The following is a 24,385-nucleotide window of genomic DNA, read 5'->3' as shown; positions in this document are numbered from 1 at the left end:
ATTGTCTGTAACCAAAAACATGCAGACATTCAGACCAACAGTGTGACCATGAGCGTGACATTGCTTTTGAACAACAGTTAAATATTGAGTTAAGATTTACAGACGTTTTAGACACAGTAATGACAGATACTTTGTGTATGTCTGTGTACGGCAACACACTAGTGGTGATTCATTCGTCTGCGTTTTCTCATTAGTCAGCGAAGTTACATTTATTTAATTCCCGAATTAACTTTCAAACAAAATTACTGACTGAATAAAGCAACTTGTTGTAGCTCGCAAACATAATGTTGGAAGTATTATGTCGTTGAATGGTGTGACGTAACAATTTTACATAAATATATCAATAAAATAAACTCTAACATCGAAGATAAAACTCTCTCATGCTATTTGTAACTCTACGAATGAAGATACTTTTTTTGCTATGTATATTCCTACATTTTTGCTATGTCACACCAATTATTATTTTTGTCAACTACCCGCATATCTATATGGTTGGAAGGCCAGATGGATTAATATTTAACTAATACCAAACTAATATTTACAGCCAAATATGTATATATATATATATATATATATATATATATATATATATATATATATATATATATATATATATAAACCCATTTAATAATAATAATAATAATAATTTAGTAATTCACCTTTTATTTTTTAATTAACTGTTATTTTGGAAAAAAAAACAATAGATGTAAAACTGTTCTTTTTGAAATACATTTGGCAAAACATTGTTTCATTTATTTTGGCATTGTACTCATATAAGGGAACTCTGGAAAGATTCAAATAAATGCATAATAATATTTACATTTTCTCTGTGTAAAAAAATAGATGTAGTTTTACTAATCTGCCTTCAAATGTAAAAAAAAAAATATACAGAACTTATACAGAAGTACTTCTATAATTTTAAGCATACCTCCCTGGCTGTGTGTTGTATTTTATTTACATTACTGTAATTTTTAACATAATTTGACAATGTTTATTAGCAGTTCCACATTAAATGTCAGTTTTAGTACAAATAAATATTTGAAAAATTTGGAAATCCTTTGGAAGGATTTGATTAAATTTATGCTTGAATTTTTATTATTTTTTAAAATCCTAACAAATGCAACAGAAAAAAGGTCATTCAGATCTACAGTGACACAGATACAGGAAAATCGTTACGTAATGCAGAATGGATGCATTTAAAACAGCTTCATCCTACACTAGCTGGAGAGCTTCAGAATGATTAAAAATCACCTGTGTGATTGATAAAGACAGCATAACTAGGTCAAAATACATATAACCTCTTGTTAAAAACAGAGGATGAGGATGCTATTAATATGGTGATCCCCTCAATATAATGGATGTGAGTGACTCCACACTGCACCATGAATGGAAAGCCTGGGACTTTAATCTCACTCAGATCACTTCCTCCGTTCCATCTGCTGTCACACGCCTGGCCTCGCTCTCTTACCAATTCCTGCCCGTTTTTATCCTATTTGAGTGATATGCAAAACAGAGAACGTGCCTAAGGGCGGACGATGACAAATCGAAAGGCTTAATTTTTGGGTGAACGAGTGTTTCCACAGCACTGAAACGAGAAGTGGCACTGGGAGAAATGTATAATAGCATGTTATTAGCAGTCAAATCATGTCTTGGCATAACTGCAGTGCTACAAAAAGGCTTTCACCAACTTGACAAACCTACGTAAAATCTTTTATGGCTTTATCGTTGCCGGCAGAAGTTTAAAAAACTGCAAAATTCAGATTTCCCGTGGTCAGCGCCATCTATACGTAACAACCTGATGATCCTGAAATATCCAACGAAGGAGTTTGTCAAATCATTCTCGAGACAACTCATTTAAACAGTGTTTCACCACCAATCTTTTGGGCGCCCGTTCACCACGCTAGACGGTAACATGATTCCACACAAAGCTTATAAAATATTAAGCAGCCAACACAAATTATTCATTAACTTTGTAAGGAGACGGCTTCGAAAGACGCTGGCAGGAACTTCTCACAAATGTTGCAGTCTCTCACCTACTTAAGATTTTAATGTTGCTCACTTCCTCTCGCTGAAATACTATATATCTCCTGTGCCAGAGGATGATGATAACATCACGTATGTCTGGCACAGGTGTTGAGCTGAAACATCTGTAAACACAGATACACTTTTTTTTTTTTACCGGTGTACAATCCTCTTGTCAGTGCTATTAAGGAACACAACAGAACGGCTTATAGTTATAACCTGTTTTATTTTGCCCGTGCCCTATTTTTTAAAGATATGTTAATAGGTTTATACATCTAGTTTTCAATTTAACCAGGTTAACTCGTTTCAAAAGAACAGGAACAACCTTCCTTTTTAAAATGTGAGAATTCTAAATTTTGGAATATTGCTTTGCCTTCAATTTAAATTATTAGAATGTTGAAATAATTCTTCCAGGGCATTTAGAATTTTAGTTTTTATTTTAAAATAAATGTTGTGTAAAAAGAGAAGTTTTTTTTTTTAAGATGCAATCTGCTAGGTAAGTTATCAACTATATATATATATATATATATATATATAATATATATATATATATATATATATATATATATATATATATATATATATATATATATATATATATATATATATATTAGTTCTGGTCATTTATGGTCTAGATATGACAGATTATTTAGACTGAGGTTGATCTGGCAGACCATGATAAAGCTGGGCGGTAGACCACCGGAGCTGTTAAACTACACAAGTTCTACAAACCATCCTAAAATGAAAAAAGTAAAAGCAGTACCTATCTGTGTCTACAGAGTTTATTAATTTAAAAAAATTAGATTTTAGTTATTTAAACGAAGCAATTGGAGCGTCAAAAAAAAAGATCATGCCCAGAGTGCAAAGCTTTTATCTGTGCTCCATCACAAACCTACCAAAAACTGTCCCACTGCACAGTTCATCTGCTACAGTATATCTGCCGCATACACCGCACTGCTGTACAAACACAAGCAGAAATATCATTGCGATCTCTTTAAACTGGACCGTTTTTCAGCCACGGCATCGCCAACGCGATGGGTTGAACTCTTGAAGTCTCGTTTCACTGTCATGCTCCCTCCGCATATTTAGGGAATCCTATTCTATTCCTTATTTGGATGTCAAGTGCAGCCGAAGTCGGATCTCTTTTGCTGCGGAACACAGATCATCTCTATCCCATCTCCTTCATCTGACACATTATAAACGCTCGTGCGTTTAATAAGCGCTGCAATTCATAGTTTTACCCTTTACGTCCGTCGGTAGAGCCATAAAACGATAATAGCCCTAGTGCTGAGTGACTGAAACACTTAGCCACGCTGTCGCACTTCTGCACTGCAATGGGTGGCTGCTGCGGTTTATTATAATAAAACCCGGGACAAATAACAGTGCCCCAGACGAAGTAAACGCGAAAACTTTCTGTTTCAGCTTGATGAAAAGATATCGCTGAGCTATTCAAATGCTGGGAATACGACTGAGGATGAAGAAGGCGTTGCGTAATACCCACCTTTCTGAGGAAGCAGTCCAGGTTTCCGTATTGATAACGCCGCCGCACGCTGAACAGTGACGGTCACCGCACGCCGCTCGCGCTCGCCCGTGCATGGAGCCTCTCACGCTCTCATCACAATATCAGCGAGTGGGAGGAGAGGGGCGTTCCGCAGAGGCGCAGGCGTTTAATCAAACTTTCATTTTAATGATGGCGATTTTTCAGTGCATACTTAAATAATCAACTATGATAATAACGGGTGATACATTAAAATGACACATATTGCATTCCGTTAATAACTTTATAGTAGATATTGAAATACAACAATAAAATGATGCTAGTTTACATCATCTATATTAATCTTTTTTTTTCCGTTTTTGGCGTAACGATCAAGTTGTTTCATTTTCAAGTTTTAAATATTCATCTTGCCGCCCTCCTCGGAAGTTTGCTGAGGCCCTCTAGTGGACCCAAAGTAAACAAGGTAAAAATTAAAAAGAAAAAAAAATTATATTTATTTATTTATAATTTATGGTGTTTATTTATACTGAATTATAATGGCACTTATAAAATACTTAAGTCATTTTTAACATTAACATGAACTTTATTAAGCACTTAGCAAACATATAGTTAGTGGATTGAGTATTAAATAATTTTCAAGTAATTTTGAGCATATTATCAAAATGTACATGCGGAAAGCTAAATACTCATTCTTATTAGGTAAATATGTGCATTTGTCAAACACATCCACTATACTATAGTGTGGGCTTCTAAAGAGGCCAGCATTCGCAAACAAAGCCTTGCAAACTTTACATAGTTTTTAAAAAGGATGACAAAATTGAAGACTACATCCATTTAATCTTGACTTTAATCAGTTGTATCTTCGTGGTCTAACAAACATGAACACACCCAAAAACAAATACTGTACCCACACAAACCATGCATCTGCCATTCTCACACTGTGCGTTCACACCTTTTATGCTGTTAAATACACTCTTCCTCTGCTTCTCTTTGGCTGACATTTCATAGCTGGTAATAAAGAATACATCAATAAATATTTTTTAAAACGCATAAAACTATTCAGCTTTGAATCTCCTCATCTCATGAACAATCCCAGCCAGCACAATCTATATTTCAAACAGAAAAAAGTTCGGATCCCAGCAAATGTAGGCAAATTCTTGAGTTTGCTATTCGCTACTAGTGGGACTATCGCAAACCAGACGGCAATATTGCAAACAAGTGGCCATATTGAAAGACATATTGCATATCTTCAGCTGAACATTTATAATTTAATACCTATAAACTAAGGCGCTTGTTTGCATTGCAAGTTGAGTCTAGATCAAAACCCTTGATACTGAAACCACAGGCAGTGTACAAAAAATAACATCGCTTCGAGACTAAAACTGATGTTTGCATAATATTCTCTGTAGATGGAAGTGGTAAAAGAGTATAAAAGGCAAACCAGTTTCCTTAAGAGGCACTTTCAAACAAAACCTCTGTAAGGTCATTGACTGACAGGGCAGCAAAGCAGCTGTCTTCAGTTTTGGACACAACCAGCTTGAAGAGACTTACAGCTCTCAAAGGCTCAACAAGAAAAGTGCAGAGTCAACAGAAGGCAGCCCTGATGAAGCAGTCCTTCACCACGTGCGTCTCGGTATAGGTGGAGGCGGCATGGACCTTTGAGAAGGAGTCTGATGAACAGGACGGGAGGGAGTTGATACATATCGCTCGTTTAGTATATCTGGATTCCTAAGAGACAGCGGGTTAAATTTAAAATGAGTTACAATCGTTACACTTATGTAGCCTAATAAATACACATCAATATAAGTTGAGGCCTTTTTTGACCCCAAATCTTAAACAGTACATTCTAAATTTGGGGTCTTTTATGAAAGAAATCCTCTCCAAGGCTGTATTTATTTGACATAATGTAAACAGTTAAACTAAATATTATTACAATTTAAAATGGCTTTTCTTTCTGAAAATATTTGTCATTTATTCCTACGATGGCAAAGCAGAGTTTGTAGCAGCCAATCAAATCATCCTTCAGAAAAAAATAAATCTTAATATTTTAACTTTAAAAACATTTGCTCTGTGATCTCTTTCTTCTATGTATAATTTTTTCTTTTTTATGATTTTTTTTAAATATTTAAATTAGTGCTGTCGAATACATTTTTTATGTATTTAAGCAAAATATGTAATGTTTATATATTTAATATATTTATATATGATATAAAACTGTAAAAAGACTACTTGCAATTAATCACATACAAAATAAACATTTTTGTATTTATTATGTATATATAAATACACTACATGGATGTATAAATCATATATATATATATATATATGTGTGTGTGTGTGTGTGTGTGTGTGTGTGTGTGTGTGTGTGTGTGTGTTAAAAACATACGGAATGTGTGTGTATTTATATATACATGCTAAATATACACAATACACACAAATATTTAAAAACAAAAGCTTTTATTTTGGATGTGATTAAGCAAGACTAATAATTTCTAATGTTCATCATGGTTGATGTTGTATATTTTATTTCAGTCTCATGCACTCTTTTTTTGTTTTTCATAAAAAAATGTAAAATTAAAGACTGATAAAATGTTTAGCATTCAAAATGTAGCATAATCCTAACGTTTGCATACTGAATGGTGATCGGTTTATAAGTATCCGTTTATTACCACCTCAAAATGTAAAGTTCTAAACCTGGGTTGAATGTGCACAGATTGCACCTCTCAGAATTTTCTCTAAATTTATCATAGCTACTATAAGTTAAGCAAGATTCAGGCAGCGGATACGCGGCACCCACATCAGAGTGCGGATGTTCATCACCCCCTCTCTGACGCGACACCAATCCTCTGATGTTTGTGTTTGTGCATATTAGCCCATGACGATGTTGCGCATTTTAAAGCCACACTCCATCTGTACGAAATTTTAAGGTTCATGCTTCTACACATGATCAAGTCACCGATGGAAAGTTAAGCATCAGATACTCCGGCGTTGTGGTTAAAAGAGTTCAGCGACTGATGCTGCGGTTTGTCAAATGAGGAGATGCAGAGTTTCATACACAAAGCTCCAGTCTAAGCCGCAAATTCAGAATAGAGCTATGACAGAAAACACGCCGGTCTATTCTGATTCCAGCACAGTATGCTTTACCTTGCATTGCGCGAGCCGTTTTAGACACGTACCTCTCTACTACCCGTGGTGGGACTCTAGGTGGAGGGAGTACAGGTGGAGTATCTACTACGGGCCGGAGAGGCCGTGGAGGAAGTGGAAGGTCCGGAGGCTCCTTAAACAATTAAAGAAAAGACATACGATATGATTGATTCCTAATATAACAAACTAATCTGAATACTTTGCGGCGGTATATTTTAGTGCAACCATAATCTGTATTATAGTTTAAAACTTAGTAGTCACTTTGAATTCTGAGTTTATTAGATAAAGAAATTATTATTACAATAAAAAAACAGCTTCCTGTTTGAATATATTTTAAAATGTAATGCATTCCTGTAACAGCATCTACCAGCCTCAGAACTCATTTCTGATATGCTCCTCGAGAAACATTGCTTAATGCTGAAAACAGTCACGCTGCAAAACCTTTCTGTGGAAACTGTGATAAACAAACTGACCTCACAGTCTCCGTCCACCCCGCTGCTGTTGCTGACAGTGCTCTGAATGCTCAGTCTGTGACTGCCGCTACCTGCACGGGTCAAACCTTCACAATTAGATTGTAGAAACACTCCGTACCTGTAAACATGCTTCTGTTCGCAGCAATATCAGAAGTTATTGTGTGAGATTAAAGAAGTTTTTTATTACATACTAGAAGTGCTGGAGGTGCTTCCTGTCTGCCAGCTTCCTCTCTGCAGCGGTCTGCTAACAGGAGGGGGTTGGGCAGTCAAACGAGGTGCAGGTTCGTACACTGAGCAATTCACGTTAATTTGAGAACCCCACTGAACGTTCGTTTGCATGGGCGCTGTAATCATAAGCTCTAATGGAAAAACAGAACGATTTTTACATTCTAACAGCATGCCATTATTGGTATTGGTATAAGGAAATATGTCCATCACGTCCTTACCATTTGTCCCTTTGCCTCTACAGCGTCGAGTGATGCTGTCTCTTAATCTTTGCAAATTTTCCTTGAAAAGAAAATAGAGAGAGTGTTACAGAAACACCAGAGACACTGATTTAATTTGTTAAACCTATAACATATTTCTTTATATATTCCTTTAAATTATCCACACGATCAAAGCTTTGCTCAAAATCCTGTACACAATCTACCGACTTTTTTTAGAAAGTAAAATGTCTTTAAATATCATTTTACAAACGTCATGAGTCATTTTGCTGTGAAATCCAATTAGAACTTTATATTTTTTGTAATATTTTTATGCTATTTTCAGCTGGACTGAAGCAACTTAGGTTTAATTGATTTTCCATGCAGTGCTTTTTAGAAAATTCAAATGTAATTATTAAATATGATACTGAATAACATTTATTTGTATCTTCCAAGCATCATTGTATTGTTGCATTTGATATTTTGCCTCCCACAACAAAAGCTTTGATCATAAAATTAAGCTTTTAAATATAATCTTATTAAGACATTATTGGGAAATACAGAGTGATAACTCTACATACATTTTATGTATGTAGTCCACTATACTGATATAAAGACTTCACTTGTTTATATTACAAGCTAGCAGAATTGAATCTTTTTTTGGTCATATAAATAGTATCTACATCATAGATGTTATTTATATTTCCACTCAGTTTGAACTTCTGAATTAAACTGAATTAGTAACACTTTAAAATTAAAACACTTTTACCTCAATGACTTGCTAATTTGCTCCTTATTACTAGTTAGTAATATAATTGTTAAGTTTAGGAATTGGCTAGCGTTAGGGATGTAGAATAAGGTGATGTAGAATGAGGCATTAATATGTGCTTAATTAGTACAAATAAAAGGCTAATATTCTAGTAATATGCATGCTAATATGCAACTAGTTAAGAGACCCTAAAATAAAGTGTTACCAATTGATTGTGATCTGGATTCACTGACCTCCTGGAAGCGGAGAGAGCGCCATCTTTTATCTTGATCAAACTGCCAAGCCTTGAACTCCTGGACCGCCTCTTCCACAGTCAGCTCGCCCACCTTCACCCTCTCCTGAAGAGAGATGAGCTGCCTCTGTCCAGGGGTCTTCATACCTGCAAAGGGGTCATGGTGACTGCTCATGTCTCTATCTCTCACCAGCCGCACAGGAGCTGCAAGCACAGACATTCAACTGAATCATCCATATTCTCTTCATATACACATATGGCTCAGGAAACTTTTATGCAATACCCAAAGAGGAATCCCTTTCTGGCCGTTGGCTGAGTGAGTATACAGGATCCTTGAGGCAAAATACTGCAAAACAATTCAAATTGAACCGAAATTACTATAAAGGGGATGTTTTTAGAGATAAAAGATTTGTATTAGGATAGTTCACTCAAAAATTTAAATTCTCACCCTTGTGTCATTCTAAAACTGTATGACTTTCTTTCTTCCATGCAACATAAACATTTTGAACATTTTTAAGAATGTTTATTTACCAACTTTCTTCAAAATATCTTCTTTGGAGTTCCAAAAAAAAAATAAGTTATACTGTTTTTGAATGATATAAGAGGGAGTAAATGATGCAACCGTTTCTGACTTAAGAAGCTCAAATTACAGCATCTGTGTTTGCATTGTGGTTTAGCTATATTTGCATAATGAACTTTTGGTTTGCACCTTTGGAAATGTAGGTTGTGTTCTCCTCAGGCTCTGGCAGGTTGGCTGGTCGTGGAATCGGTGCTGGTGGGCGGTTGGTTATTTCAGGGGTGGACTGTGGCTCCACCGTGTCATAAATTTGATCAGGGCAGCACGGATTATACGGATCCTCTTCTATGTCCCCATAGATTTCCGCATGAAGGTCATGGTAGTCTTCATCATCCATTTCAGGTAATCCTCCATTGGTTGAAGTATGCTCACAGTGTGGTAAATTCTTGGCAGGTTGTGCTGAAGAAAAACAACTTACTTTATTAAAATTCCACAATATATAATATCGAAGAATGGTTTATACCCATTTTCACACCAGTCTACGCTTTTTATAAATGCTGTATATTAGCAAGTCGCTCTAGTTTCGCGCTACAAAACAACCTACATCCTGTGGCGGAGAGGTTCGAATATACATCGTAGCAAAATTGGCTTAATAATTCAACTATTTCCTGGTGTGTTATGTAATAACATCAAAAAATAATATAGTAAGCAAAAATATTGTACATCAGGTGAAAATTCTAATGCTTTCAAGCATTTTCATAAGTAAGTTTCATAAGAGTTTTCACAGATGTAAAGAATATATATGTATATATGTCACTGAAACAACTGTGTCATGTCACAACGTTTCTCATTGATGTACCTTCAAAAAACTTTCTCAGTATTGTCTCCGGGCTGGAGTCCTCCAGAGCACTATCTAGGTCATCATCTTTAGAAATAATAAGTTATAATAAGTTTTGTGTAAATAGCTTACAGAACAAACCTTAAACATCTGACATTATGTGTAAAAAAACATGTCCTTTAACACTCACATTTTATTAGCACATAATCATAGGTTAGCAGCAGAAACAGCAGTATGAATTGAAAAAATAAATGAATATGAATAAATACATTATTTTACTTTACACAGTAATGACTACCGTTCTTGTTCAAATATATGCTAGAGTTTCAAGACAAAACGGCATACCCATGTCAGGATTTAGTTTCATCATAGACTCGTAAATGTCCTCATTCTCGAAATTTGTGATGAAATTTTGGGAAGCCGTCAACATGTCCTCATAGATATCCTCATTGCCAGCGGTGTTCTGAGATTCCTCCATGTGGGTCTTTACTAAATCTACTGTCTCCTGTTTTGTTTTACGAAAAAAGACAGCTTGCATTAATTATCGGCATCTTCACTGCTCTATGGAATAAATGTGTGCTGATTATTAACAGAGCTATACAACAATGAAACTGCACATATCACTTTTACAATGCTGTGATGTTTAGTTTTACATGCATTCATAAATGTTTGTGTTCCCACAGCATTTCAGGAATGGGTTGACTCTAAAGTTTTCTACAGTTTGTTGTCAGTTACAGAGGATTTACACAATTAACTCACAACATATTCATCCATAAACTGTCTTAAATCAGAGAAGCCACTCTTCTCGGCCAGTTTGTTGGGGTAATCCCCGTCTTTGTTCATCACACTGTAGGCCTGCATGGCTCCAGGGCACCGCAGCAACAAAGAGGTTAACTTTTTTAAACCATACTTGGCTGAGAAGTGAAGCAGTGTTGGCAGTTCCACGTCACGGTGATCTGAAAACAAAGAGATCGCTTTTCATTATTGTTCAATATAGTTTCCTGTCCTCGAAAAAAAACCATTAAGCATCCACAGCAGTTCCTTAACTTTGTGTTATGTTATCTACCACCATAAAAGATACTCATCATAAGTGAGACTTATATATAAACTATAACACAACGAGTTTTTGTGAATGAAATCACTTACCTGCTGTTGTGTTATCTGTAAGTTGACTAATTCCAAATACTTGTAATGCATTTAGAGGCATCCGCTTTTCCAGACAGTCTGCAAGCAAGTTATCCATAGACTCAGGCGCCTTTGATGTGATATCAAATGCCTGAAAATCGATTATTATAGAATAATAAATGTCAGTCTTTAAATCAAAGGTCATTTTCTCTGACTATACATGGACAAAGAATATGTTCGGCACGTTAACATTTCATAAACGTTTATTTCTGCTCCTGTGGCCTTACAATATATATTTTTAAATGTTTAAATTGACTACTTATTATTACTGACTAAACAATAAATTGCAAAATCATCTTGTATTTCTGACGTCAGAGCTGCGTGTTGTTATTATTCAGGCATCTGTACCAAATCAGACGCTTGTGGGGCCAATATAATATCACAGACATTTGACAGAAAAATTACAGCATATTATAACATTTTCATTACTGAATGTATTAGTTTTATAATAGTATTAAAAATAAATTAATTATGAGACATTTTTCAGAACACAATGTTTCACCAATATTGTAGTAATTCATTATATGCAAAACATTTCTGTAAAACTATTTGGAAATGAATATTTTGAAAAGTTCTATGCAAATAAGCCTGTCATGTCTTAACTCAACTAGCATTCATTAACAGAATCAGTTCTGTTTTAACTGATGTTTTTTTTTTTTTGGTTTCATCATTACCTGACACATGAACTGCATTGGATCCATTGCTTTCTTTAGATATTTGCAGATTTCTTCCATTTCTGTGTAATATGTTACAGTTGTTGAACAGATCACAGATTCATTTTGATAAAGAGTCAATGAGACTTTCCCAGCTTGCATATCTACGAGAAAAACACTTTTTTAAGAATACAGCCGTGGCAAATCAAAACACTAATTTAAAAAAGACAAAGCTTCTTTTATCAAAAGTGAGCGCATTAACAGGAAACAATATGCAAATTCAGTAGAAAGTGAAAAAGCATGGAGGAACTGATACGAAAAGTTCCTCTTTCTGTGTTTTTGTCTTACCAGGTGACTGTACAGTAACAATGTACTCATTTACAAGAGTCCCAGGCATCCGCTGAGGTGTCGAGTTTTGAGAGTGAAACTCCACCTCCAGTCTGCCCTCATCCACAATTTTCTTTACCATGATTATATAAATATTCGCATGATCCTTTATGGGAACAAACAAAGGGTGGAAAAGTAACGAGACAACGTCAAACACAGTAAATGACACAGAGTGACACAAAAGACATTTTGTCGAATGTCAGCAACGCTTTTGAATGAAATGCTGAAGCCATAGTTTGCTAAAGTGTAAAATTTGATGATTTTACAAAACTCAAAAGTAACAATAGTTTACAATGTAGAGGATAAACAGTTTCAGAAACATGAACGACACTGACACTATTTAAGCCATATGTACGCTAAAATATCTAAATATCCACACCACAATACTGTGTTAAAATGTCTCTTCGTTCATTCAATTAAATTAGGATTATGTTCTCAAATAATTACATTGACTGATACTAAAGTAAAGACTGATATGAAAAGTATTTAAGTGATTAGTAAAAATACCTATGGGCCGGAACAAAAGTAGTCTACGAACAGGAACCATCGATGCTAAATCAGCCTTCTTTCGACGTGTCACCATATTAAGAATATCTAAATTAAGCGTTTTTTTAAACAGGGCCCCTGCACTGGCTTCCTGTCTAATTTGAAAGAGCACAACGAAGTCTGATCTCAAATTACGTGAGCTCCATGCTGACATTAACAACTAGGCCTATATATTGTTAGAAAACATTTTATTTAGGCACTGCACACACTGCGCTTACCCCACAGAGGATTCTGTCTGGTTGGGCGGTGAGACATGTTTGGTCATCTTGTGGCTCCGTGGTATTTGGAGAAGTTTCTTCAGCATGACACACGTCATCCCCGTTCAACTGAATCTGTTCCGTCTCATCGGGTAAAGTCTCAGGAATATCGGATAATGTGAACTCATTCCATTGTTCTTCTAGTTCAATTTCATACGGATTCTGGCAATGGTTTTCACTGACAGATCCTAGAATGAGAATTTAATTATTAAACTTTACTTCGGGCTTGTGATGCACCGTGCAAAAAAACTGAATTGAATTGAATGAACAAACCTCCGGACCGAAGGCCAACTGAAATAGTAGGTTTAATTACGTATTATTTAATAACATTAATTATGTTCCGACATGCTATTTATAGTAAGTAAAAAAATTACAGAAATAAATAACAAAAAAAGAATAAGGAGAAATACAATTATAAACCATATACAACACATATTTCTTAAAATTATATTCAGTCTGCAGGGGAGTCATGTTAATGTTTTAAATCTTTTTAGGCCATCTTTATTATTATTGTTGTTGTTAAATGTGAACAATAGAGCAAGTAGTTAATGTTAAATGCCGTTTGTAGAATACATTATTATACATACCAACACACTCAAGGACAGTAGACACATATACTGATGGTTCGTCTTCTGAATCAAGCTTTCTCCAGTACTCCCAGTATTCAAAATAGTCTGCGGACACTTGCCCTTCTGATACACCACACAAAAAGGCAACAACTTTGAATGGAGGCTGAAGAAGATGCCGGAAAGTGTCCTGCGCTTCTGGGTCTTGCTGCATGTCCAGCAATGCAGCAGACAGCAAAAGCATGATGCATTTGCAAGAGGTAAACAACTTGTGGTTTTTCATCCACATCTCTTCATTCACATCACACAGAACGACAGAGCCCTCCGGAAAGCTACATGATGCCGCCAGGATTTGCTGTAGATACTCGGCCCATTCCCTGGCTTCACCGGTATAAACAATTAACACCTCACACATTGTGGAGTATCCAGGTTGTTCTGCAACACAAATGGATAATAAATGGAACATGAAGAACTTTTAATAATTTCTTGGTTCATCAACAACTGGATTTAAACGTTACAATTACTATTAAACTATACTATAACTATTTTCACTAAGAAATACCCTCAAAATTGAGTTATATTAAAGCACTTTAATAACATTTGTTAAAAAAAAATTTTTTTTACGTTTATGTAAACGCTAAGAAAACTCCAATACATTGTGTTCTCTGCAAAACTGTGCAATTTAAATTAACTGTTGCGTTGAAGTCTAACCAAGGTAAACCCCAAAGAGCTTGTTTATTTGCTGATTAATGAATTAGTTAAGCACTGAATGCTGCATAGACGACATTATTGAGCTTGACACTTTTGTCATAAGAGGATTGAGCAAGTTGGTTTTACCAAAAACACATCAACATAGTAATTAGTCACCTTTCGTCTCCTAACAGGCTCTATAAATGGCACTCTGACATAGTGTCTGTGTATGAATAAACTTTGAAAACACAGGATATGAATGCAGGATTTAGAAATGGAAATTCATGAATCAGACTTTCTATCCATGAAACATCTTCTAAGATCCACATTAACAGAACAGAAGTATGGTTAAAGATACATTTTAGTGCCGAGCCTTTTTATGCCACAACAAACTTCATGTTTTATGCTATCTACACATCTGACTGTCCTATTCGTGATGTAACCTGTGAGAGGAGAATTCACTTTTCATGAAACTACTACAGTACATCAACAGCACCCGTCTGAAGAAAATCGACTGTATTGACTTTCACCCAATTTAAGCAGATATAAACAGAAACTCATTCTCTTAAAGGAAATGCGATGACGCAACTTTACATCTTTACATCAACTTTACATTTACATAAGCAACTTTATTAAGCAGAGTTATCTTTTATTATTATTATTTCCCGCAAAGTCGACTAATGTTAAAGCACAAACACAGGAAGATTTTTTTTTCGACTTCCTTATCGCTTTCAGCAAAATTATTATTTTGCATCATGTCATGTCATTTTGCAAAAAATGTAAATGTGCAAAAAAAAATGTATGTCAGTAATCTATTAAAATTCTAAAAGGAATTCAAAGCTACAATTCTTCACCGAAGACCAAACAAAGAAGATTTAGTTTGTTTAAGCGTAGGATTTTAGCGGCAATAAATAAGATCTTTATTTTAAAATGACTCACCTTGTTTCTTGTGATAAGACTCCCAGGTTGTAATAAATAGTGAATTGTTCAGTTGGCTGCACCTTCCCACGGTGGCTTTCCGTTTACCTTCGCTCCCCTTCGTCTACAGCTTCTGATGAAAATACACAGCGTATATGACTGTGGTAAAAGACCGATTTGCCTTTAGCTCATGACTTACAATCTACTAAAAGAAACAGTCCATTTCCTGATGGTGGGTGGTAGCGTCACTTCCTAAAATACACTGCAACTGCTTAAACGCACACAGACAGAGCTGCTGTAGGCTGCTGTGACCCTGTAAAACAGACAGAAAATTTCCCAGACAAGATAAAAACAGAAGTTAAGCAAAACTCTTATGTAGCTTACATGTAAAACAGCCAATCGCACTCAGACCATTCACAAACTTTGTGCACCTTACAGTAACTAAAGGTTCACAATTTGATTCATTCTCATTATTCACAATAGTTTTCTTTTCATATCATTTCAACCCAACATTCTAAAGTAAATCAACAAATTAAACTAAAATACACAAACAAATACATTTGGACTGTTAAATATTGTAAAAATGTTCAAGCCAAAATAGTAAAAAATGTTAAATATAGTGGCATTTCACATTTCATGATTCGGATTAAAATAGCTATGTTTCTTAGACATTTCTCATAAGTTATGTCCACCTTTATGATGTTTTCATTTGTGCGAATAACACCTTGCACTTCTATATATATATCTTGGGATTTAACTCAGCTGCTTGTAATGAACTTTGATTAACCATGTGGCTTTCTCTTTAACACCTGCGTTATATTAATAGCACAATCATAATATTTCAGAAAACATGTAATACAAGGCTGTGATGTAATGCACTTTGATTTATATAATATCTATTTCTTACATAAAATCAGCCAGTATAAGGATATATCATTGTGCTAACATATTATATTATAAAACATGTGCAACTGTTTTTTGAATTAGAAGAACCACAGTTAACTCGTGTTGTTTTTTATGGTCTTTATGGGCATTTGTTAAATATACAAAACAGATTTTCATAATTAGGTATACAACATTATTTAAGTTAATAAAATGTACAATAAATGTAATCATTAATCTAAAACTTGAAACGTTGCTAAAACTTGGGCGACCATCTTTTTTTAAACCGTAATTGCTAGCTTTTTTAACCCCCCATTTTAGATTATTATTTCACTAAATGACTTTGATCCCTAAAAACTAACACTATTTGCTAACAGCTTTTCTAATTTTACTCTGTATGGCCAAATACAGAAACAATGCAAGACCATTAAAGTTCCTATTTAAAAGCTTGCTATTAATGCTATTATTCTACCCACTATTAACCAAAAGGAGGAACTAAAACATAGCAGCCTCTGCAGCGTTTCAGGTACATTTGAGTCAGGTTAAAGCAAACTGTTGAAGTGAAACATACATTAATTGCGAGAACAAAGTGGAGGTATATTAGGACAAACAGTATCTACACTTTAAAAATGTCTGTCACCTTTACGACTTTAATTCTCTGCTCGGTTCTACTCTCGAAAGAACAATCACGAACTTCTCCTTTAGCTTGTGATGTAAAAAAAGAATCATACTGTGGGTGTAAGAAAAAAAGAGTCACTTTGCACAGGCCATGTGGGAAGGACGATCCAAAATGGGCAGTGGACATTAATTGATATGTCTAAACATCAGCAGATTTATAATGTTGGGAAACAGGCGTCATTTTCACTTTAACGCGATAAACACTAATACTAATCCAGCATTAATCCAACAAAACCCAACAGGTGATGCAATTTTGTATTTGTTGGTTAACAAGCCAAAAAAAAACAAAAAGTGTACGCAAAAGGCAGAAATGTTGACATTTGACTGTTTTTTTTGCAATATACTGAGTAGGTTAATCTTTATCAGCTTGTAATCTAACCTTTTCGGTTACTAAAACCTCTTTTGAAAACACCGTTTAAATGTAAACATGAAAAATGGAAAAAGGTGTCCCACTCATCGTCGTGACAGGTCCAGGCCTTTAGAAAGTGGGTCATACCCCGTAATTAAAACCATGGTTTACCTGCCAACTGATGAGTGAGTGAGACGAACCACCTACACACCAGCTTGGACAGACTAAAAGACATTTTCAGGAAGGACGTAGAGACAGACCAAATGTGCTGTTCAAATTTTACATTTTGGGCTTTTTTTGCTTCCAAAATCTCTTTTCATAGCAGAGAGAAAATGTTTTTTTTTTAATCTATTCATTTATTTTATCTTAATTTCAGTAGCATTTAACTTTTCAGTTTGGTTCCTTTCTGTGCTGTGAAGGTTTTGACAGAGGGGTTTATTTATTTGTTATTATATTTATTATAACGTTTTAACTTCTATTCTGGAAATAAGAGCAAATTCACTTAGATATTTGCCATTATAAACATTATATTTCAGAAAAGATTGCAATACAAAACAGTTGTCTTAATGTACAGTGATTCATCAAGTGAGAAAGCATTTTAATATCTATTAGGTAAACGGTTTTTATGTCTCACCTTAAATCGGCCATTAGAAATATATGATTATTGTACAGTTTTACATATAATTAGGCAGGAAAGCGTAAAGTGTAGCCCGTTTTGTTAGTGTGAATCTGATCTTACGCTGAGACCATTGTCTACACACACGATCTTCCTGCGCGTCTGAATATGGGTCAAACGCAGGAAATACGTCGTGTAAACAGACAAGCGGTCAAGTTCAAAGATCACAAATGGAGGTTTTTGGGACAGGCCCAATTTATTAAAAAAAAAATAAAAAAATAACCTAACTTGTAATATCCGCCAACTAAGCGTGCAAGAAGCCCGCTCATGTCTGTAAATACACCGCTTGACCTGTAGATGGCGCCAGAACATCTGAACGGGAGGAGAAGGGGCAAATATATTTCTTTAATAAAATATTAATTATAAAAATGTATTAAAATGGTCAAACCCTGCATCCCAATGCGCATACTATCCACACAATCTGCACTAGATGGTATTAAAAATGACTTATTTAGCGCACTGGGACGCCAAAACGCCAGTGCCGTCGTTGACTGACCTCTGCTGGTGAACACTTGTCATACCTCGGAGAAAACATGGCTGCCAACCAGAGCTCGGAGTGGAGGACCGTGTGCGATAAATTTCGCCTGGCCCAGGAGCTCTCCGACATAGAGTCGAGAAAAGACCCCGAGAACAACCCTTTCCGGTCGAAATACAAAGCTAGAGATCTGTTGAAGGAGATCCACTGTTCGCTGAAAAAAATTGAAATGGAGGAGGAGGGCGAGGCTGACAGCGAAGCAGGCTGCGAGTCCGGGCAGACGGCGGATGAAGGACCGGAGAATGACTGTGGGAAGTCGTGCTCCGGAGACTCTCCCGCCGGTCTGCGAGCGGCCAGGCTCGCGGTGGTGCAGTACTACCTTGGCGTGAACCACATAGAGACCGAGGAGCTGTCGGCTGGAGAGCAGCATCTGATGAACTGCATGAAACTCATCGGCAAGTGCACTACGACACGGGAGAACGTCTCTCTATTCATACAGGCCCGGGTAAATAAACACCGCGTACACGACGCCTCCCTTCTAAGAGCTTCGTGTAGGGGGATAAACGTGCAGTGTTGCTTGGTGGTTGACTTGGTGTGGTGACATTTACGTGTTGTGTTTCTTGACAGAATCAGCTCGGCATTTTGTGGGCGGGAAGAGATGAGATCGAAAAGGCGCAAGGATTTCTGGAAATCGCCGAATCTATGTATTTGCTCTACATGAGAGAGGTGTGTGTGTGTGTGTGTGTGTGTGTGTGTGTGTGTGTGTGTGTGTGTGTGTGTGTGTGTGGGGCAGGCTTTGTCGGTTGTTTTGCATTTCATCAGATCCTGGGGTTGTACAAACCAACAAAAATGTGGTTTTTGCACAACTTTGGCCAATGATACAGAACCTCTAACATAGAGAGATGCAGAGACAGTAAATTAGTTTTGTGCAGAGTTTCTATGGAATATATACAAAAGGTTATACCTGGCTGCTAAACAACCTAGTGAACTACCTACCTGTACTTTTTGGACGTCGCCATGACGACTATTTTAGCATAGCTTGCTAAAAACATCAGTAGTGTCCCAAATCCCGCACTGTACATTGTGCAGGTATGCTAGTTTCTGTGCATTACGTGTAACCTTTATAAAAACGTATATAGACATTTCTAATTAGGCAAATGGGACAGGTTTCATAAGCCATTTCTTACTAATGCAGGCAACGGGCCCTTTGACAGCTAGACTCCAGTGATATATTAGTGATATATACAACTCACGCACTTAAATGGTTAGTTCACACAGAATGTCTGTCATGAATTACTTATCGTTTTAAACATGCGAGACCTCCTTCATCTTCAGAACACGACCGAAGATATTTTTGATGAACTCTGACCATGCATAGACAGCAATGCAACTCAAATGTTTCCAGAAACAGAAACGTAGTACAGAGATTCGCAGAGTAGTCCATGTGACATCAGTGGCTCAACTTCAGGTTTTCCAAGCTACGGAAATACGTTTTGTGCACACAGAAACAAAATTAACATAACTTGTTTAACAGTTCTTCTCCGTGAGTTTGAATAGTTTTGTACAGTTATATTTTATGATGGGTTTTTGAGAATAGTTTTTTGTAGAGTACCGTGATGCATGTGTCTGCTTTCCCCAGTTCAGCACAAACAACACTGATTCCATTGATTAGCCTGCGTCGTGGTACTCTCTAAAATGTCGGAAGATGTTAATGTCAGGAATAAATGATGTTATGTTTGTTTTCTGTGCACCACATTTGAGCCCCTGATGTCACATGGGCTGTTTTGCCAATTTCTTTTCTACGTTTATGGTCATGGGTACATTTCAGTTGTATTGCTGTCTATGCAGGATCAGACAGCTTTGAGTTCATTAAAAAAATCTTAATTGTGTACCGAAGATATGATGATGTTTTGGGCTGACATTTCTTCCCTTTATGCGTATTAGGATGGTCAACCACCTCTGGATCTTCAAGACTTTTTTGTGCTAGAGGGAGAAGAATTATCCCAACAAGAGAAGATAAGAAGGTAATATCCATCCCTACGACCCTATATATAAAACACCATTGTGCTTCTACGAGTGTTTCAAGCCACGCTTTATCCCCATATGTGCCAGCAGGTTTGAAATGGCATATACGCACACACTGTATTATCTGGCTCAAGTATACAAGAATCTGCAGCAGTTTGAGAGGGCTGGACAGTACTGTCACAGTACACTACAGAGACAGCTGGAGTACAAGCAGTTTGTGCCACTCGAGTGGGCCATTAACGCAGCCACCTTGTCACAGTACTACATCACAAAGGTATGATATATAGTGTGTGTTCCACAGCGTCTCTTCTTTTTTGTGTGAATAGTGATCGGTAAACCTACTGGAACATGCATACCGCCACCTACTGCATGACACCGGCATGAGAGCTGACGTAAAATAAGTATCAAGTTTAGGATAGCCCATACCAATCAGTTAAAAATAGGGGTGGAACGATTCGCGTATCGTACGGTTCATGCTCATTTTCCAAATCGTCCAAGAGATCTTCCTTATCCCCTTGTTAGTGGCGACTTTGGAGTAAGCAGAGCACGTGTTATTATTTAGAAATAGCATTTGGAAAGCACTTGACAAAGGGAGCGATGTCATTTCCTCATTATCTTCATCTGGGATGTTCCCGTGGCAACAAACGCAGCACATTTGTCAATTTTATATCTTAGCATAATTTAAAACATTTCAAAATATAAAATGCGTGTTGATTTGCAACAGTTACGCTAACAACAACAAAAAGAGATTTGCGACATCAAAACAGCAACATCTCCAAAGTCCACACTAACAAGGCCATAGGGATGATCGCTATGATTTGGGAAATGACCATGAATCGTATAATACACGATACGCAAATCGTTAAAAAATGTTTAATCGGCCGGATCCCAATCCTTGAGATTGGCTTGGGACATCCCTAATTATAACCTCCATGATTCTGCAGTCAGGGTCGTAGTAATTAACTTTGTCTCTGTTGTCATTGTATCCCAGACGCGTTACATGGAGGCTCGTCACTGTTTGGCTGCGGCTAGTGTGATTGCTACTCTTGCAGGAGAAATCCCCTCAGAAGCAGCTGCCAAAGAAAGTGGGTTTCTGTGTGGTGGTCATTCTTGCATGTCGTTGGATATCGTGTATTTCCCTGCACTCCCACTGCTTTACTGAATGCCATGTGGTGGTTGCTAAATGAAAGCAAAACTTGTTTATGTCATTGATTTGAGACCTTAGTTTCACTCATAGTGAAACTTTCACTGAAATAGTACTGTATTGGATTATAATAGTACTTCTGTATAACAGTGCATCTAACACAATCTTTCTGTTTTTGGAACACTTATATTTGTCGGTTGTTTTGCATTTCATCAGATCCTGGGGTTGTACAAACCAAAAAAATGTGGTTTTTGCACAACTTTGGCCAATGATACAGAACCTCTAACATATAGAGATGCAGAGACAGTAAATTAGTTTTCTATGGAATATATACAAAAGGTTATACCTGGCTGCTAAACATCTTTTGGAATATCTAGAAAAGTGTTATAATGCTGCATTTGAAGCATGAGATTAATGGTATATAATGGTATTTTTTAACCACTAGGTGGTTCAATCCTACATACAGAACCTTTAAGTAATTCTTAAATTGGTTAATAGTGACATTAAAGACATTTATTCTTTGACGGATGTATTAATTAAATGCTGTTTTGAAATTTTTCTAAAAAATATCCTGTTACCGTTGCAAATTAGCATATTAGAAAGATTAGTAAAGAACCATGTGACTGATAACTGAGGTAATGGTTGCTGAAAACGTAGCTTGACATCACAGGAGCAAATTTAGCAGTAAAAAAATAATCAAAAATGTCTTTTTCTGTTTTTCTTTTGGTTTTAATATATTTAGGTTTGAAATTATATAATAACATAATAACAATAATTTCTGAATATTCCCAAAGGTGACGCTGAATGTGAAAAACGTGAAGAGCTCCTGCAGAAGCGAGCCGAAATTGCCAGATGCTGGATTAAATACTGCCTTAATCTGATGCAAGATGCTAAAAAACTCCTTGAGGTAGCCATACATTTTTCTTTTACATTTTGAGAGTTTACACTTACTCCTTGTCTAAACATTTCCATTGCGCCATAGGATAATATCGGAGAACTAGACTTAGATCGGCAGGACGAACTGAAAAGGGAACGTCAGAATGAAGAGGAAGAAAAAGAGAAGGGAAGAAAAAGCGCCATCCTTTTTGGTTCAAGCGATACCTTTGATTCCATTTGCAGCCTGGAAGAAAAAGTAAGCAGCGTGCTTCCACTGGACTTTGAAGAAGCACGTGGCATCTTTCTGGTGGGACAAAGCTACGTAGCCCAGGCCAAAGAGTATTTTGCGATGGATGGTCATGTGACTGATCACATTGAGGTCTTGCAGGACCATAGCGCTCTATTCAAGGTCCTGGCCTTCTTTGAACAGGATCTGGAACGCCGCTGCAAGATGCACAAACGTCGCGTCGACATGCTGGAGCCAATATGCAAGGATCTGAATGCTCAATATTATTTGCTAATCTGCCGACAGCTGCAGTTTGAACTTGCAGAAACCTATTATGAGATGATGGACCTGAAGTTGGCTGTTGCCGACAAGCAGGATCAGCCAGACGTGCACACCATAAAGAAGTTTAACCACTTGTGTTCCTCCTCAATGAAGTATTATCAGATGTTCCTCGACTCCATCCGCTCACCAGAGGGGAAGTTTCCAGAAAAGCTTGAGGATGACCTGCTAAGGCCGGCGCTGGTGGCCAAATTCCGTGTTGCCAGATTACAGTCCAAGCTCATTTCCAGTAACCTGGCCACCCAATTGGAGAACCTCAGCAACTCGCTGGAGTCATACAACTTTGTAGTACAATACTGTGAGGAGAACCCGAAGCCAAGACGGCTGTTGAAACCGAGCTAGAGTTGAGCATTGAGATGGTCTCCCTGCTTCCTCTCAAGATAAACAGAATCAGATCCAAAATTGCCTCTTGCAACTAACAGGCTGTAGAAAACAGTTTATTTTGGCCCCTCACTTAAATATGAACACACACTACTGCCTGTTCCGCCGCCAGACCTAGATATCTAGCTTTCCTAGGACCACCGTGTGAGAAACTCCTTCAGCCGGAGATCCATTTAACACAAACTCTTGTGGACTGACGTAACTGCATGATTTAAAGTCACTAATTTATTTTCAGCGTGCAATGTACAATTGTATTTAATGCAGTAAAATGTTTGTCAAATTCTATGACAGTTATGTTTAGCAGACCCGAGATTTAACATACAGCTGTACTTGTATTAAAGCATTTTATGCCAATAAACATAAAAAAGCATTAATGCCATTCTTCATTTTTATCTTATTCAGTCAAGACAGAATATAAAAATGAACTCACACGCAGCCCATCCAAGATGTAGATGACTTTGTTTCTTCTTCGAAACAGATTTTGAGAAATTTAGCATTACACATCATCTGCAGTAAACCGATGCCATCCGTACATCTGATAAAAACATCACAGTAATCTTACTCTAATTCATAAAACTTTTTGTGCAGTGAAAAGCTGTGTGCCTGCAAGAAACTCATTCTTCATTCAGTTTTATCTGCAGTATCCTCATACATAAAATCAGTATGTGCGCATTTCTCTCCTGATTCAGAAAATACTTATTTTTTCATTGGGCTCATATTTTAGCCGGAAGTAACCGTTTGAAGTAAAATGATGCATTCGTTCATTTCAAAAAGGCAGCATTTAACTTCTCAGGATGTTAATCGATGTACTGGAGTTGTGTGGTGTTTTTATCAGCTCTTTGGATTTTCGTTCTGATGGAAACTATTTGCTGCAGATGAAGTGATGTATTGCTTAATTTCTCCAAATCTGTTCTGATGAAATACAAAATGAGGGTACATTTTCAGCACGTTAAAATTTTTAGGTAAACTATTCCTTTAATTCTTCGTTTTCAATTACACACCCACAAACACATAAATGTGCAACCGTTTCACTGCTAGATTATCTGGCTGAGTGCAAAGAGGAAAGTACCCGAGAGTACAGTGCCCGTCCTGTTCATTTGACTTAATTGAGTTAATACAGCACAAAGAACATTTAAGCAGCAAGCTTGATGTACATTCTTTCTTTGCAAAGGATGTGGTTCGTATAGTATAAGATGCCTCACGGATTAAAACGGCAT

At 36.6% G+C, this 24,385-nt stretch overlaps 3 protein-coding genes across 6 annotated transcripts in view; 1 reads left to right on the top strand and 2 right to left on the bottom strand.

The window, feature by feature from the left end:
- The window catches only part of LOC122356333 (sorbin and SH3 domain-containing protein 1), a 42,455-nt gene extending 38,801 nt beyond the window's left edge, over positions 1 to 3,654 (bottom strand). Inside the window, 1 exon segment of the mRNA XM_043254900.1 lies at positions 3,524 to 3,654. The gene's annotated coding sequence lies outside the window, so the exon portion shown is untranslated.
- A 695-nt stretch (positions 3,655 to 4,349) lies between these two features.
- On the bottom strand, positions 4,350 to 18,327 carry pik3ap1 (phosphoinositide-3-kinase adaptor protein 1). 4 transcript variants are annotated; one of them, XM_043254904.1, is made up of 19 exons: positions 18,199 to 18,325; positions 15,317 to 18,014; positions 15,139 to 15,250; positions 13,531 to 13,944; positions 12,905 to 13,131; positions 12,102 to 12,246; positions 11,775 to 11,917; positions 11,062 to 11,191; positions 10,675 to 10,871; positions 10,261 to 10,420; positions 9,937 to 10,002; positions 9,270 to 9,536; positions 8,844 to 8,906; positions 8,562 to 8,764; positions 7,584 to 7,644; positions 7,329 to 7,496; positions 7,138 to 7,223; positions 6,697 to 6,797; positions 4,350 to 5,248 (listed from the first exon to the last, which is right to left on the bottom strand). In XM_043254904.1, the coding sequence occupies exons 4-19, from the start codon at positions 13,922 to 13,924 to the stop codon at positions 5,137 to 5,139; spliced, it is 2,523 nt and encodes an 840-aa protein (XP_043110839.1). In that variant the 5' UTR covers positions 13,925 to 13,944; positions 15,139 to 15,250; positions 15,317 to 18,014; positions 18,199 to 18,325; the 3' UTR covers positions 4,350 to 5,136. The 4 variants fall into 4 exon arrangements, with proteins under 4 accessions (XP_043110839.1, XP_043110838.1, XP_043110836.1 ...); XM_043254903.1 differs by having other exon boundaries at positions 15,139 to 15,430; positions 18,199 to 18,327; XM_043254901.1 differs by having other exon boundaries at positions 15,139 to 18,014.
- LOC122356335 (kinesin family binding protein) lies at positions 18,236 to 23,542 on the top strand. The gene is given in 8 exon segments (XM_043254906.1): positions 18,236 to 18,682; positions 18,805 to 18,903; positions 20,122 to 20,201; positions 20,293 to 20,476; positions 21,194 to 21,287; positions 22,141 to 22,253; positions 22,329 to 23,091; positions 23,094 to 23,542. Coding segments are annotated over 8 exon segments (1,893 nt in total). The 3' UTR covers positions 23,207 to 23,542.
- Positions 23,543 to 24,385: the final 843 nt, after the last annotated feature.

This window comes from Puntigrus tetrazona, chromosome 13 (genome assembly GCF_018831695.1).
Source record: "Puntigrus tetrazona isolate hp1 chromosome 13, ASM1883169v1, whole genome shotgun sequence".
Classification (NCBI taxonomy): domain Eukaryota; kingdom Metazoa; phylum Chordata; class Actinopteri; order Cypriniformes; family Cyprinidae; genus Puntigrus; species Puntigrus tetrazona.
This window is presented reverse-complemented; position numbering and strand designations above follow the sequence as displayed.

Bases quoted from the DNA above. Each gene is read 5' to 3' on its own strand.
- pik3ap1 (XM_043254903.1), bottom strand. From the start codon at position 13,924: ATGTGTGAGGTGTTAATTGTTTATACCGGTGAAGCCAGGGAATGGGCC. The intron at 11,192-11,774 runs GTAATGATGAAA...ATCGATTTTCAG, and splicing joins CAATGCAGTTCATGTGTCAG to GCATTTGATATCACATCAAA. The intron at 10,421-10,674 runs GTGAGTTAATTG...AAAACAAAACAG, and splicing joins AGTTTATGGATGAATATGTT to GAGACAGTAGATTTAGTAAA.